Source organism: Sander lucioperca, chromosome 13 (assembly GCF_008315115.2).
Source record: "Sander lucioperca isolate FBNREF2018 chromosome 13, SLUC_FBN_1.2, whole genome shotgun sequence".
Taxonomy (NCBI): Eukaryota; Metazoa; Chordata; class Actinopteri; order Perciformes; family Percidae; genus Sander; species Sander lucioperca.
Window position 1 is genome coordinate 6,510,001 of NC_050185.1, and position 17,852 is coordinate 6,527,852.

The window sequence follows — 17,852 nt, forward strand, 5'->3', positions numbered from 1 at the left end:
ACACACACACACACACACACACACACACACACACACACACACACACACACACACACAGTTGTCCTTAATACATACCTCTTTTCCATGAAAGATTCGGTTGCCTCAGACTCAGATACTGACCTTTTAACAAAGCATAATAACACAGATAATAAACCCATTGACTTTAAAATGTTAATGTTTCTGGCTTTGACGAAGGCACATGTGAGGACACTGCTGAAGGCTGTGTTAGCAGTAATGATTCAAGGTGTTATGTTGCACTATTGTTCATTTTCATGTACACTGACGTTACATCTTGCCTAAAGGTTAATTTTAATTACATTTTTTTGGTATACCTGCTTTCAGTTCTAGTTCTGGATAAGTTATTAATTGTTGATTAATGTTTGGTTAGGCTTCCCTTTACTGGCTGCATGTGCACAAACTCATTTTCCACTTTCCTAGGCCATGAAGCTGGTGTCTAAGAAGAAGTTGATGAAGCAGTGTGGTTTTCCACGTAAGTCCCTTTCTGTTCTTTGAAACAGACACTCACACAATTCACTCTCTGTATGAGTGTATATTTACAAAGGTTGTTAACTAGGAAGTAACATAATCGCCAAAGGGGGAGGGGTGTGTGTGTGTGTGTGTGTGTGTGTGTGTGTGTGTGTGTGTGTGTGTGTGTGTGAACAGTTGGTCTGATGACATTTAGAAACATTCTCTTACCTTTTGTTCTTCCACAGCAGTATTATTCCTAACTGCAAGAGACATGTCTTCATGGGGATGGGCAGATCAAAACCTACATCATTTATAACCTAAACATTACCACTGGAATAGTAGTTTAGCTTGTAAATTCACACCTTGCCATCAGAGTGCACAACAAAAAGGTTCATCCTATTATGTCATATTTTGTCATTATTACTAGAGACCCAATTATTTCGTTTTTGCAAAAAGCTTTTTTTGTTATAACACAAAACCTCGTCATTTCACCAAAAAACAACAGAACCTGCCAAAAACAAACTTTTCTTGTTCTAACAGGATAGGCTGATAAAAAGAAACCTCCAAGAAGATCGAGTAGCCTACATCGGCTTGAAAAATGTAATTTAAATATAGTAAATATGGTTATAAGTTGTATTTGATGCTTAGGACACGGCCAATTGAAGTACCATCCATCCATCACTATATCCTTATCCCATATCCTGTGCAGGGTTGCAGGGGGGGTCTGGAGCCTGTCCCAGGGCGGCAGGGCGGGTACACCCTAGACAGGCAGGGTTCGAATTACGTGGGAGCCAGTGGGAGCTGAGCTCCCATAGAGAGAGGATGAGCTCCCATGAAAGCAGTAAAATCATACACCTGTGGGGGTCTCTAAAAATCATCAGCACCATTATTTAAATTACAAATAAAGCACTTTTCCCAAACACACGGAACTCTGAAGCAGACCTGTGCGTTGCTTAGTGTCCACTCTCACTATAAAAATAGAGATGAGCAGCGCGCCTTCCGTGGTCTGTGCAGCTTCAGGTTTATAAAGGACGCGCTCTGCTGTGGGCATGCTGCGGTAGATGTTACGCGTTTGTACTCCGTGAATTTCTGCCATAGTTTCAGTTTCCCACCCCCGATGTAGAGCAGCGTACAGCTACTTCCCTGAACTTTGTGTCATTCAGAAACGGGAGACCCAAACGGGGCTCTGTGTCTGTCAGAAGGTCTGAGATCTACCGTATCAGCAGAGCAATCACGTAATGCACAGCAGACTATGGTGCAGGTGGATTATTTTCTGAAAAATTGTGACTTTATTCTTGTAATAGCCTATTATCACTTTATTTTTCTCAAAATATCACGACTCCAAATCACAGAGAGCACAGATGAGATATATTTTGAATGTGCACAAAGTTTTGAACATGAGCAATAATCTTGCTCAAACACATCTGAAATATTAAAGTCCAGGGGTTTATTAATCCATTAAAATGAATTCATGTATCATTGAGGTGAATAATTGTCATGTGCACATTTAAGGAGGTTACTTCCTCAACAAAAGACGCAAAAGAGGAGGGAAGAGTAAATGATGCCTAGGCGACGTGTGTGGTGACTCAGATATAATTAGAAAAGTCGATCTACAGGAGAATAAATAGCAATACAGAATGCCTGAGAGCCTTATTGTAATATATTCCATTATGTTTTTATATTTGGATTGTAATCTATGTTTCCCTTTACATAAAGATATTTCCAGCATACATTGATTCAGAAAAAGGTAAATAGGTGCATAAAAATTCACCTGAATGCAGGAAATGAAATGTTTAATGCTCAAAATTTGCTGCTCATAGACTACTTTTTTTTTTTTTTTTTTTTTTTAAAAGAGACCCCCACAAAGATGAAATCATAATTTGAACCCTGTAGACAGGTGACCAGTCTGTCACACAGTGCTGACACAATCAATCATCAATCAAAAAAAACACCCTGCCACATGTCTAGATCCTTATGTTTTATCAATCATGTTATGTCATTTTTGTGTTGCTCAAATTTGAACACAGAGAGTGGAGTAGAGACAAATGTGTATCTGACTCCTTGTCAAGACTGATCACGATCAAATCATTTAGTGAAGTTGTGTGTGTGGTTTGTGTGGTGGTCTGCAGGTCGCCCACCCCCAAGAGGACCCAAAGCGGCCCAAGGAGAGCAGCCCAAAATCTTAGGACCCCTGGAGAGGGTCTACCAAGAGATTGCCATCCTTAAAAAACTGGACCATGTCAACATTGTCAAGCTGGTGGAGGTGAGAGTATCTCTATCTTTTGGTTTTAAATTGAACATAAAAAAGTAAGCGGATGCTGCCTTTGCATTCAGAGACCAACCAATGCATCCGTCATATTGCTATTAGACCTACCCATGCATTCATGCTGGGAATTATGGTAGTATTTTCTCATGTTAAACTGTCAATGTTAACTTAATGACAGATCATCCAGTGTTCTCTGCATAAGCATATTTACATGAAATATCTCAACAAGTATTCAATATTATAGTAAGGAGTGGGCCTTTGGAAAATCTAAATAGTTTGGGTCAGCAGATAAGGATACGATTCCGGTCAAAGAATTTATGAGAGAGGATCCTAACATCAAGGATAAGCAGTGGACATATACTGTACATGCTACTAGCAGGATGTTGTATTTGTGTGTGTTTGTAGTCTAGAAAAACAAACATTATTTATAACAAATGGAAATTAACATGACATTCAAAGCAATAAAGCTATAGGGCCCTATCTTGCACCCAGCGCAATTTTGTACACCGACGCATGTATCATTCCTATTTTGCACCCAACGCACAGCGGACTTTTCCCTCCACAGACTCACGTCGGTAAATTAGGGAATGAACTTGCGCTCCCAGGGGCGGTTCAGCAAAAAGAGGAGGCGTGTTCCAGCGCAAACGTTCCCTAGTGCTATTTTGCAGTTTCAGAAAACCGTTCCGCCACAGACCAGGAAAAACCTAGTCTAAAGTCAGTGGCGCATTATTCAGATGCTATTTTAAGGGCGCATGCTTGGCCATAATGTAGAGTGTGCACACCGCGCATACACTTTGCTTCTCTCATCTCACGGACCCAGCAGTTCCCATTTTTGCAAACCATACATAAATACAAGGAAAAATATGACCTTGTTTTACACAACATTTCCATGAATCACATCGGAAAGTATGTTTTTGTGACATTTCTTTATTTACATTTTGACAAAAAGAAAAATCAATAGCAAACGTCGGTCTCCTCGGCTGTGAACCGCTCCTGGCGTGCGTCCATGGATGTATTAAGAGCGTGCGCCTAGCAAATCCGCCATTATAATAGCAATCCGCCATGGAACAAGCGCGCCTGCTTTTAAAGGGAATGTGAGATAACGCTCTGATTGGTTTATTGCACGTTACGCCCAAACCACACCTATGAGTAATGTAGCTACTTCAGACCAACCCATTTTAGATTTGCGTCGGGCGCAACAGTCATTTATCCCGCCGGTATAATAGCAACAGCGCCCGAGATCCGCCCACAAAGCTACTTGCGTTTCAGATCGTTAAAATAGGGCCCATAGCCCTTTAATCCACAAGCACACATTCATCATCAGAGAAAAGAAACTCCTTTCGCAGGAATGATTACTGTACATGAAATACTACACATTGTGGCACATTACTGTACACTACATTACTGTTCTTAAGCATTTATGCCAATGTTTAAGGCTAACAACAATAGCTCAAATCACTAGCACAGATAGCAATGTTGATATTTGGAAATGGGAACATATGCCATTTCATATCGGTTTCTCTGATAATAGCATGTGGACATCCACAACAGGTTGAAATCCATTGTGGTAATGATTATCCTTTACCACTGTGTCTTCAGATAACTAATTTCTTGCTGTGTACCCTGACTCACACTTTGTATTTATGTCACATCAGTTAATGTCGGATCAAAAAGGTGGATAAACCCTGTGTTGCCAGGAAACAGGTGGGGAAAATCAGATAGTTTTACCTGCCAGCACAACTATCACACTTCTATCCCTGGACCCTTTATAATGTGTAGGTGATATATTTTGGAAAATCAAAGCTTCCCCCCTGTAAATGATTCTTATATTCACAACAGCCAACGCTCTCAAACTTGGGTCGAGTTGGAGCGTTTTGAAGATGGATAGACTTTCTACAGAGGCGGTTGTTTATGAAAGATGATAGCTGATTCTCAAGACGTGACTCAAGATGCCCGCCGCTCCCTTGTGTTATCCTCAGAGTGTTTTTCAATCTTGGGCAGATGGGGGAACCGCCGTCATGGTCGGGTGTCAGGCTCAGGGAGTCAGTCAGTAGGAAAGCTGTCTGGCTTGCTCGGGTGTGGAGTGTGCCAGAAATTTTAATTTTTTAAGTAAAAGCCGTGTACAGTACTTCTGCTTCTGTGTGCTCGCTTCAGCAGTGAAGACACACTTACACACACTCATCTCTATGTCCTCCCTCACTCTCATAATAGGCATAGATATGTGGGGAATGGAAAAACCTGCTTTCCTCCTCTCCATCTCTCTCTGTTCATCCATTTAAATGGGCTGTGCCCGGGTCAAGATCATATTCATTATGGGCTTCCAACTGATTCCTTTGAGACTGCAGTCCAGTCCCTCTAATTATGAATATACTTTTGAAACATGAAAGCCAACGCCAAGTGGAACAGATTAAAACTGATGAAAGTGATATGGTCATTTGTCACAGATGGTTGGGAAGATACTAGTCTATATCCTTCGCGGTCCACTTCAGGGATTTCTCCGGTGCTGCAGGAAATTCCGCCAGATGCATATATTTTCCATTTCCTTCCGCTTTTTGAATTCTTTTTGAATTTTAAATTTGGTAGATTTATGAGGACTATTGTTGACTGCTCCTCAGATCTCTGCATGGTAAATTGAGACAGCTAGCTAGACAATCTGACAAGTCTGAGTATTATGCAGCGGCTCTGTGCAGAGTTTAGCACCGCCCATGACGAAGAAGAAATGCCATTAAACCAGTGCACGTTTTCCTCCCATCCCCGAATGCTATGTGGACTAACCAGACCCTGCTTCAGCGCAATTTGGAGGAGGGTCTATGAAGAGACAGACCCCAAACCTGCCAGGGCATAGCTTTTTGTGCTTTTACTTAGAACAAAGGGGAAAAAAAGGATGCACGGTGCAAAAAGAACAGTATTTATTTAAGACAGTATGAGCAAACATTCACCTATTGACTGTTTCATGACCTGTTAAAACTGACATCAGTAAAAATCTAGTTTTAAAGCCAGGTAGTGTTCTTTAATAGAAAAGTTATACATATTGAACAGAGAGCTAGAGGAATTGGGGCTAAAAAAGGGTTGTGGCTAGAAGGGATACATCTACGGTCTGAAGTTACGCAAAATCTAATATAATACAATAATATAATTGTAAAACTTTCACCCAGGTAACGCGTGTTTGTTCCTCGGGAGTGTTTTATTCCAAACCACAATCTTTTTCCCATACTTAACTATTCATTCATCAGTCATTTTGGTGCCTAAACTTTTTGCCATTTTTTCTCGGCTAAACACTGTAGCTGTATCCCTTCTAGCCACAACCCTTGTTGTAAATTTGTACAAACCTGCAAAGCAGCTTTTTTTAAATTACAGCTCCCACCAATGTCCTAACTGGTGAGATTTACAAGGAGCTTTCATCTAAGAACAAAGAAAATGCCAAGAGATAATTTTCAACCAGTTTTTTTAAGTATCAAGGGCACTGTCACAATTGCCACAATTTACTCTTATAACTCTTATGCTCAATAAATGCTTACTGTCAGTGTTTTTTTTAAATGATCCAGACAAGCAGTTAGTTATTATACTGTTCACAGCCAAGTGGAATGTCTCCATTCATGATGATTATGTTAATGTTGCAGGTGCTGGATGATCCAGCGGAGGACAACCTTCACATGGGTATGCAGAACATATTTACTTTGTCCAAATCTTTCGTTCTACTTTTGCCCTCTCTAGCCTTTGGGACTCGGCACATATGCCACCAAAAAGTGGTCATATGACTTATTCATAATTCAGATCCTCTCTTGCGTCCTTCCACACCGCCTCCGGGCTCACACATTATGCAGAAATCTTCCATCAGCAGTGCCAGGTCACAGTTCGGGTGCCTTTGTTAGTGTGAAATGTCAAACTCTTTATGTCCTTAATGTGGCACATTCATAATATAATGTGATGCTGGGGTGTCCCCTCCGTGTCAGCGGTGGTCAAACCCAGCTGAATGACTGAATGAATGAATAAATTGTTTGGTCTTACATGTTCCTATTTCCTTCTCCTTTCCTTTTTCTGACAGTGTTTGAGCTGATGCCTAAGGGGTGAGTAGAAACCTTTTTTTAATAATTTAACACTCATCCTCCTCTACCATCACCTCCTCATTTCTTCATCCCTTCATCCGTGCCTCCATCTCTGCACCGTTCTTCTTTCAATACTTTAAGCTGACACGGTGTGGGTGTTTGTTCCATCCCAGGCTTCAAAGAGATTCATAATGTTCTTAGGTTTTCACAGTTATTACCAGCGGCAGTAATTTGTGTAAATGTTTCGCGTCCTGATGCTCGAGCTGTTCCTTCCTACACCACATTAAAAACGTGATGATCTAATGATCTGAGGCCTTTTGTTAATCTAAGCGAATGGAGGTGGGAGGGGGTCGCTGGTGGCATTTCACATCCAGTACGTGCATAAATAACTTATGTATACCTTTTGTTCTATTTGTTAACTTTTTCATAATGAGAGAAGGTGTTAGTTCTTGGGTTGCCCCTGGGAGAAAGATGATAGACAGCTGAGCTGATTAATACAGCTATTAATATGGCTTACTATTATTATTATTATATATACTTATCAGAAAGTATTAGTGCTACTAATACTGCCCATACTGTACTATTACAGCTTATTCTACCACTTCTAACTTCAGTACTTATATTTGTATAAAAGTGTTCTGTAGAATCTAATATTACTACTATGATAGCTTTTGTGACTAGAATATGTATTGCAACTAGAGTACAATGACAAATACTGATACTACTAAGGCCAACAATGTTGATAATTGATCAATAATTTAAGTCATTTATTAAGCAAATACATTTTTGATAGTACAGTCTTTTTTGTTTTGTTTCTAATTGTACATTAAATGTCAGATAGTTTGATTCGGACCAATCAAACTATCTGAAGATGTTACCTTGGGCTCTGGGAAAATGTTATGGGCATTTTTTTTTTAATTTCTTGTGACATTGTACAGACTAAATGATCAGTTAATTACTTAAAAGATGATAACACTTGATTTTCCCTCCTCCTATTTAGCAATTATAAGCACTATACAAACAAAAAGTGGTTTCTTTACACAATAAAACACTTCAGTGTATTTGTAAGCAGCTATAAGGACGTGTTTTGTCATTTCTCTTTGGGAACAACTGAAACTCCTACTCTGGAGCATCTTAGAGCACTGCTCAGACTTTAATGTCTTCACATTTGCAAATTATTGTGCTAATTATGAAACAACTGACACACGTAATCTGTAGATTTGTCTGTGTTTGTTTCCTACACTGCCTGCTGTGTGGATGTGTAGTCCAGTGATGGAAGTGCCCTCAGACAATCCTTTTTCAGAGGAGCAGACGAGGTTATACTTCAGAGACATCATCCTGGGCATTGAGTACCGTAAGTATCTCACGCAGAACAAGGCCTATCTTTGAATCATATCTGTGATGCGTTTAAAGGCACGGCTGGTAATGTTGAAAAGCTAGCAAGATTTGAAAGTAGCATATTGTCGGGGCTCCGTCTAACCCCTCCCCGTGCCCACACAGAGACGTGCTCGATCACCGCTGCGTCGCTGCTAAACTAGCAGGGCGGAGAAAGTACTGCAATTTTACTTCATGTCTCATTCACCGGTAAGCAAACAGCTAATTTTATCATACCGAAAATCAAATCACCACTGTTAGCAATGCGGTGACAACTACTAGGGGTAGAGTATGCACAGCAGGACAAGGAGGCATTTCATTGGTTCTTTCCAAGCGGGCCGAGGCAGTGATTGGTGGGCAGGATTTTTACAGGATTACAGCAGCTACAGATGACGGATGTTGTCGCTCCTTTTCAGAGCCTATAAGTTATTTATTACCGTCGGGTTGTAAAGATAATTTCAAACAATAAAAAAGTGTATATTTGAAATAGTTACCAACCCAGCCTTTAAAGGGATATTTCACCATTGGAAAGATGAATATATCTTTAAATTGGGTCACTTATGTAGTAGAAATGTGAATTTTTTTTTTTTTTAGAAATTGGTGGCTTCTAGGCCGAGAAAAGCCAGAAAATGTGTTTTTGGCTCTTGTGGATGAAAGACACCAAATCCCAGAATGTACTTACTTCGCTGCTTTAGAGTCCACTCCCAAGCCACGCCTACCGTTTACAGACAGTGAGACAGTCAACTCAAGTGTGTTTTATTGTCATTTCAACCATATACACGAAACGTTTCACCGTGGCTCAAGTGGTGTTACATATTTAAAATATATAAAAACGACATACGAAACAGGCTACATTCAGTGCACACACATTATAGGCTCCGTAAAGTTCAGCTAACGCATACTAGCATTAGCGCTTGGTGGGCTGTAAACACCGAGTATAAACACAGCCGTAAATTTGCGTGGAATGTAGAATGGTCAGCATTTAACAGTCACAAACTCCACCAGCGGTTAGCAGTTAGTTGGATACAAGCAAACCATTTCTGCACCAGTCCGTGTTAACACAGCCCACCTCCACTAGTCTTACCCGGCGACAGAGCAGCCGGCCTGGTAGCTGGATAGTCTGGTACACTGTGTTCAGCCATGTTTCCACAACAACAAAAACACAGCAGTCTGAACTTGCGTTGGGAGTTTTGTTGAAGTTGCATGTAGTCCAGTTTGTTGTCTAATGAGCGGACACTTGCAAGCAGGATTGATGGAACAGGTGGCCGGCTAGTGTTAGCTTTCCACCTAGCTCGCCTCGAACTCCTGCACACCGCTGTTGAGGTCCCTTTCCCCGGCTAGCGGCATCAGGCGACACCGCAGACTGAGGTGCTGGTCTCCGTAGCAGGCGAAGCTCGCGTAGTGTGTCGAGTATTCAGTCTGTAATAAAGTTTCCTGCATATTCTCCGATCTGTACCAATGTATCCCGGTGGTACACATGTGCGGTAGTTTGAATGCACATAATTGTTTAGCCTGTTAGCGAAGCTTCAAGATGGCTGACGCTCGTTTTGCTTCGGATATCTTCAGGTAAAGATGACAGTCCAACCCCCTATGGGACCAGACCCACAATACAGAGATCGATCCTCTCAGGGGGACATGAGGGAGGGAAGCACGGTCATTCGAAAATACTACCGTGTTTCTACTGATATAAAGCTTAATTCTAAATCGGTGAAGTATCCCTTTAAGTGAAACTAATTTCTGCTTTTTTAGCTATTCATTCTCTTAAGAGCTACATGCAGTTTTGGGGGTGTTTCTAGTGGCCAAGAAAGCATTGGATATTCCATTTCTACAGGTATCTCTCTTTATTGTACCCATTATGATTCTCAAAGTGTAAAGGCAGAGACATTTGGACTGCTGTGTCTTTGCAACGGTGTGGTCTCTCAGTAAAAAAAATCATATGGAAGCATTTTTCTTTTTTATCTAAAAGAACAGTGTTCTTGGCCCTCTATTGCCATGCCCCTGGGGTCTGGCTACAGATTTGTGCTGTCCACCTCATCAGTATAAAGCCTCTGTTCAGTGAAAGCTCTGTCCTCATTTACTGTACTATTTCACCAGGCTATGAGCCTAACGATTAAGGATCAATGCTGCCTCTCTCAGAGCTGTTACGTCCATCTTGAAAATAAGACTACAGGGTCTCGTAGAAACCACCACATGCCATTCATACTCTTTTTTTTTTTTAAACAAAATGACATGTAAAAGCAGTACACTTTGGTTATTTTCACATGACTGGATTTGAGTGCTTACACCTCATGGGCCATATGTCACAGTTGAGGCTCAGCTATTTTCAGATAAACTCTGTTCTTCTGACTGAAAAGCTATTCCCTCATCACTTTTATTGTTGACCCTCTTGAAAAATACAACCTGTGGTTTAGAGTATATTGAAGTATAGTTTTACTGTAAGGATGCATTTCCAAACCAAAATTGTTTTGACTACAAACTATGGGATCAAATTAATTAATTGTTAAAATATTAACCAGTAATTTGTGAAATAATTGAAATCACAAAACTAACACTTATTATAAAATGTTATTTCATCATTCATTTTCATAACAGGTTTTCATTTGTCATTTTTATTTAATTATAGATATTCTAATTTTCAAAATGCCCTGTTTCAAGTCTGTTTTAATCATTTCATATATTATTTCATTTTTCTGTGACTTGTCGTTTACTGTAGTTGTGGTTAAGGAGTTAGGCTAACAAGACGGTTAGCTAGAGCAACAACAATGCTGAAGTTATCTGAAGAAATCCGTAGCTTCAAAGTAAGAAGCTAGTGTTAGCAGTGTTAGCTAGCTCCTGTTGGCCTGAGCGACCACAGAGAAAGTCTGTCTGTCTTTTTGCTTTTCACAGAGTTGTGTCTTTCTCTGAGGAGCATCTTTAGAATCAAAATGTGGCCAAGGTAACTTTAAAGGTCCCATGACACGGTGCTCTTTGGATGCTTTTATATAGACCTTAGTGGTCCCCTAATACTGTATCTGAAGTCTCTTTTATATAGACCTTAGTGGTCCCCTAATACTGTATCTGAAGTCTCTTTTATATAGACCTTAGTGGTCCCCTAATACTGTATCTGAAGTCTCTTTTATATAGACCTTAGTGGTCCCCTAATACTGTATCTGAAGTCTCTTTTATATAGACCTTAGTGGTCCCCTAATACTGTATCTGAAGTCTCTTTATATAGACCTCAGTGGTCTCCTAATACTGTATCTGAAGTCTCTTTATATAGGCCTTAGTGGTCCCCTAATACTGTATCTGAAGTCTCTTTTATATAGGCCTTAGTGGTCCCCTAATACTGTATCTGAAGTCTCTTTCCCGAAATTCAGCCTTGGTGCAGAATCACAGCCACTAGAGCCAGTCCCACAATGAGCTTTACTTAGGATATGCCATTTCTGTGTCTGTAGATATTGAGGAGGAGAGAGAGGGGGGCAAAGTGGAGAGTGGGGGTGTGGCCTTGACCAACTGCCACTTCGCTTGTTTGAAAGCCATGATGTCTCTCTCTCTCTCATGGGTGGGCCAAATTCTCTGGGCAGGCAAAGCAGAGAAAGGGGAGGTAACCTTCCTCCTTATGACCTCATAAGGAGCAAGATTCCAGATCGGCCCATCTGAGCTTTCATTTTCTCAAAGGCAGAGCAGGATACCTAGGGCTCGGTTTACATCTATCACCATTTCTAGCCACTGGGGGACCATAGGCAGGCTGGGGGAACTCATATTAATGTTAAAAAACCTCATAAAGTGAAGTTTTCATGCCATGGGACCTTTTAAATTAACTAACTAGCTGCTGCCATCATCACACACTGTGTTTTCACTTTGATGCTGCTGAGTAATAAGCCAAGCTCCCAGCTAGCCAGTTAGGTAGGTAGCATGTGCAGCCTTGCTAAGCCAAATAGATCAAAGGAGGACTTTGACATTGTTGTTGCTCTTGCTAACAGGTGCTAACAGGCTAAATGTGATAGCCGTTGTTGAGCTTGCTAGCTTAACAGGCAGGGGCATTTGATTGGCAGAAAGCATATATATATATATATATATATATACACACACACAAAAGCGAGAGTGCGGTGACAACACCACGTTCATAAACACATAAAAGTGACATGAAATGAAAAATGTAATCATAAAATGTGACATGAGAGAAAAAGTGGCATGACATTAAAGTGTGATTGGGGAAAAAAATTTAAAATACAAATTTGTAATATGAAATACAAATGAGCTATTAAACTAGAAGGGCACTCGGAGAGCGCAAACATCCGCAAAGGCAATCACTATCTTATGATGTTAATGCATTGTCAATTTTCCCAGTCAGAAACTATTTTTTTTTTTATTATTCTGACACCATGTGAATGCAGCACAAATGCCTATCTCACAATGTTATCAAAAGTGAAAAATAATAAATGTATCCACTCCATGATTCGGTTCCGCTCCTTGGCTTATGCTACACCCTTCCACCAAGTTTAATGATAGCCTAATCGGTCCCAGTAGTTTTTCTGTAATAACATTTTATAATGAGCTGAGGTTGAATAATTTCCTAACTTTTTTCACAGTTTTTCAGTTTAATTTACATATTTGACCCAACTTAATAAATTATTGGTCACTTAAAGGCTGAGCCTTTTGTGGATTAATTATGGAGCCTTTAAGACTTCATAATAAACCCCTCGTTATTGTCTGATCTTCTCCAAAACTTTAATATGACATTTGTGTCAAAATGTGAGTGTAGCATGTCTTCTAAAACCTAAATTAGCCTAAATTGTAGAGATCAGTCTATAGGTCATTTGCATTATGTGTTTTTAAAGTCAGTGTTATTAGTGCTGCTAACAATGTTTAATTGTCTAGGCTTTTAGTAAGTCAAGTGCCTTATGTTTTAATAAGACCTCCTCAGACAAGAAGGGACCACTTATCCAATCAGCAAAGTTTCCAGGGCTTAGCTCCAGAGGGCTGTTACATTAAGTGTTAAGGCTTAGAGGTGTACTTAACTTTCAGTCTTAGATGAACCTAGGTTCTCAACTGCCATAATCATGATTTTGGACACATACATATAAAAAAGGCACTTCGCAATCCGTGACTTACATGCGCCTTTCTGCATTTCATATACTGTATTTATATATTTTGTATTTGTTTTGATGTATGATTGACACCAAATGTTTTTGTAGTGTATATGTCCATATTATGGGGGACACTAGATGGATAGCAGCCATTCAGCTGGGTTGTTTGTCCAACACTTTGATGCAAACTGATTTCTTGCAAGATATCTTTATAACTGATGGCCAGATTGAACCCTCTGTGGATATTCATGTTCCCCACAGCGTGATTTCTTAATGGTGTTTTCTGACTCCGTATGGCATTATCTCGCTTCATGACAAGGTATCTCAAAAACAAATGGCTCACTTTCCATGACATTTGTTGTGTTTATTATGAGATATTGAGAGGATATATTGGGGAGAAGAAATGTAAAAAATGTACCACATTTCCCCAGAGGATAAACATTCGTCTTTCGCTTTAGCTTTTCTTCAGGGCCACTCTCAGGATAAAATATAGTTTTGTTTTTTTTTGTGGGAAGGGTTCAAGAATAACAAAATCATCTGGATGACGTTTGTCTGGTTTGTGGCAGCTTAGAGGTTACAGTTCTAAAAATCTGACAAATGACTTCCTCTTATTCCCAGTGCACTACCAGAAGATTGTCCACCGGGACATCAAGCCTTCTAACTTGCTTCTGGGGGACGATGGCCATGTGAAGATAGCAGACTTTGGGGTCAGCAACCAGTTTGAGGGCAACGATGCTTTGCTGTCCAGCACTGCTGGCACTCCTGCATTTATGGCACCAGAGACCCTTTCAGACACACGAAAGAGCTTCAGTGGAAAAGTGAGTTAATGCTACATTCATTCATTCAGTGAGTGTGTACGAGTTTGAGCTCCTGTAGTTACAGCAACTGCAGTCGTCAGTCGAAGCCTAAACTCATAATTTAAAAATGAAAACCATTAAACCAAGATGAGCTTTCAGACCTTTGCCGGCCTGCTAATCCAAGGAGCAAATTGTCATTGTCTTTTCCCGTGTGTGTGTGTGTGTGTGTGTGTGTGTGTGTGTGTGTGTGTGTGTGTGTGTTAGCTGGTATAAATAACAAGGAAGCCAGTAATACAGCTGAGAACAGCACCATTACCAGTCGAATGGAATAAGGCAGTTTAAAGGGGAACTATGCAGTTTTTTTTAGCTTAATTTACCTTAACTGAACAGCTTCGGAGTCATTGGAATGGTTATATGACTTTTTTCGGGTTGAATGGTGGTCGTCTCGCTCCCCCCTAGCGCCTGTGAGCAGAAAAAACACCCTTGCAACTTTGGGCCGGCGAGCCGCCAGCCTCAGCATCAGGAAGTATCGCGTGATATCAGGTCTCGCGATGTAACGAATTGCTTCACGGCGCTGCACACATACACGCCCCCATCCAGGAACCGGCTAACAAGGTAGCGATGGAGTTTTTCACACTATCGTCATGGCTGAGCCGGCAAAAAAGAAGCAGAAAGCTAGGAAAGCATTGTCGGAGGAACAGAGAAAGAGGAAACGGCAGACTGACCGAGGGAGGAGTCAGACACGAGTAAACATAGGCGCTGACAAATATCTATTCTGAAGCTGTAGGGGGAGCTCTATAGAGAAACCTGCGAGCAAAAAGCGAGAAAACAGCGAAGAAATGGCCAAAACTGCATAGCGCCCCTTTAACATATCCTGATATTGATTTTAGAATGTTTCACATCCTTATACTCTTTCTACTTTTGCAGTCAAGCAATAATCAGTCATGTTTGTCAAGGATAACCTGACACTCTTCCATAACGGCTGGATTGATTTCCACCTGCCTTTACAATAAATCCACATTATTTGAAACACAATCAATCACAAAGCCTGCTTTTGTTTTATTACAAGTGAAAGAAAAGGATTGACGTAATTCCTCCATAATTCTTGCAGTATGAAGGATTTGTTAAGGCTTGTGAAGCAACCCTACCTGCTGATTTACAATCAATTAGTAGCCAAGAACGCTCCCTTTCCAGCCCCAGGTCTCAACCCTGAAATCCTATTCTTATCCAACATTGTAGGCACACGTCATGTTGCTTCCTCAAGTGGTTATCACCAATGGATTGGAAGGACTTTGCATGTCCACAAAAGAGGGGCCAGAATAGAATATTTGATTGCAGACAGAAAGTACGTCAGAGCCGTTCAAGTGCATGAAGAAATATATGCAGTCATATTGGCCCCTTATTCTCTGATTAGTCTTGTATTCTTCCTGATTTGGATTTGTTCAAGCCATGTCCCAGAGAGCTTTTGTGTCTACTTGAGCACCAACATTTGTGATTTTTGGTGTGAATCAGAAGTGAAATATTCAATATGTAATATACTTATGTCACTTAAGTTGTCAGTCCCAGAAGTACATCAGGCCATTAGAACATGTTAGTCATACGGCACTGTGTCTGAAAGCAAATATCTATGGCATTGTGATAGATTAGGCAGGTTCAAAGGGCTGGTTTTATCATTTTATATCTATCAAGGAATATAAATGGATTCCTAGCAGAGCTATTCAGAGAGAGAGAGCGAGAGAGAGCGAGAGAGAGCGAGAGAGAGGAGCAAATAGCCTGATGATTTGTTGCAGTGCCTCTGTTACCTGATCACACACATCCATCTCCAGGGTATCTGCCTGTAGACGTCCCCAAAAAAATGACCTTACAATGTCCAATAAATCACTGAAGGCAGTCTGCATTTATTTAGGTCACCGACCATGTTTGTTTGTGCAAGTTAAGTGTTTGGATCGCTGCAGGGTGTTTCTAAATGTATGTTTTTTTTTTTATGTGTCTATTTGCCATTATGTCGCATTTGATGTCACTTCTGGAACTTTGTTAAAGGCGCTGGACGTGTGGGCCATGGGAGTTACTCTCTACTGTTTCGTCTTCGGGAAGGCAAGTGTGCACATTTTCTGTTCATCTGGTCCAAAAAAGGTAGCAGTAAAGGCTGGGAGAAGTGTTTATTCTCCCATGCTTGTTAACAGAACCCAGTGGCACTTCACTATTGTAACATTATCTATCACCTATTTTCTTCTATGGTAGATACAACAGCCGTCTAGTGGCATCATTTATTTTAATAAATGCTAGAAGCTGATTACTGCTATTGTTATTTGTCTCAGTTGTCTTTAGGGACATGTTCTCTGGCACAGTAGTAATTCAATGTACTTTCCTTGTTTTTCTCACTGTCTTTCCTTTGCTCCACCTGCAGTGCCCCTTTATTGACGAGTACATATTGGCTTTGCACAATAAGATAAGGACCAAGCTTGTGGATTTCCCAGAAACGTAAGTCCACCTCCCGCGTCCTACCCTCTCGTCCACTTTATTAAAAGGGATGGCAGCGATGTTCCAGCCACCTCTCACACAGCTGTAGTCATCCTATTGGCTTTGCTATCTTCTTATCTGTATCTCAGTCGCAAAACCATTTTCTTTTTTCAGTTACAAATTGCACCTGCAAAAATATGAATAGCTTGTCACAGCAGAGAGTGCCAGCATACAGTAAATGTCACCATGTGTTCCAAACATGCATTGAAAAAGCAAACAGGGGCATCAGTGGCCTGGACACATACAAGCCACTGTGCTTCCTCTATCTTCACTTTGCCTAAAAGGTTAATGTGGAAGTCTTCTCCAGTGAATAACACTGAAAAGACAGAGAGAACAGGAGATAGGAAGCTAGGAAGAGGCTGGCAGTGGTGATAGACTGAGGGAGCGCACTGATGGAGTATCAACACAGCAAGTGTGAAGGGGTTGTGAGTGGTAGAATGGAGGGTGTGTAAGGACAGGGTGTCATATTGTTAATGATAAGTGTTTTCCCCCAGTGGGCTCAAGAGACTCAGTGACTGTGGAGAAAGCTTGTTCAGTCGACATCACCCTTCTTTGGAGTCTCGAGAATAGCTTCACCTAATGAAATCACCTCCAATCTGTACCAATCAATGACAGTTAACAGCACCTTGTCGTCCGCACTGATAGGGCCGTTATACTGTAGGTGTGTAGTGCTTTGTGATTATTATTATCACAGATTTGATCTCATTGTTTTAAGTATTTTAGAGCTTTGACTTCACTTACAGTAGATCATTTAAAGGTCCCATATTCTTAAAAGTGAGCGGTCCCATATTGTAAAAAGTGAGATTTCCATGTCTATTTTGATTATAAAGCAGGTCGAGGTGCTATATAAATACTGTGAAAGTATCAAAACGCTCAATCCACAGAGAAATGCACACAGCCCGTGTTCACTAACTGTGCCTTTAAACGAGCCGTCAGGACTTCTGGACGGTTGTGATGTCACAACTATACTATATATATATATATATATATATATAGGTAGAAAGTGCCGCTACAGTGTCGTTACAGTCATTCCTCGGATGCAGTGACAGTGCAAAAACGCCAAAAGAGCAGATGCGGAAGACCCGGAAAAGCTGACCAATCAGAGCAGACTGGCCTTTTTCGGGAGAGGGGCTTAAAGAGACAGATTCTCGCTTAGATGAGACACTTTGGTTAACGGAGTCACATTGGTTTCTTCATTTTTGTATCTTACGTATCTCATAAACTTTGCTTAGAATAATACATTGACTTGCTCAGTGATTGTATATCCGCCATTCCCCCTCTAGCTCTCTTGCTATTCATCCTTACTTCTCTC

The 17,852-nt window shown here is 40.7% G+C and overlaps 1 protein-coding gene across 2 annotated transcripts in view; it reads left to right on the forward strand.

Moving 5' to 3' along the window:
* Positions 1-17,852, forward strand: part of camkk1a (calcium/calmodulin-dependent protein kinase kinase 1, alpha a) — a 78,687-nt gene that overhangs the window by 52,401 nt on the left and 8,434 nt on the right. For both annotated transcript variants that reach the window (XM_031310698.2, XM_031310699.2), the window contains exons 5-12: positions 439-490; positions 2,598-2,731; positions 6,355-6,391; positions 6,780-6,801; positions 8,046-8,134; positions 13,842-14,041; positions 16,061-16,114; positions 16,428-16,501. In XM_031310698.2, the coding sequence (XP_031166558.1) occupies positions 439-490; positions 2,598-2,731; positions 6,355-6,391; positions 6,780-6,801; positions 8,046-8,134; positions 13,842-14,041; positions 16,061-16,114; positions 16,428-16,501 (662 nt within the window). The remainder of the gene's footprint in view (positions 1-438; positions 491-2,597; positions 2,732-6,354; positions 6,392-6,779; positions 6,802-8,045; positions 8,135-13,841; positions 14,042-16,060; positions 16,115-16,427; positions 16,502-17,852) is intronic.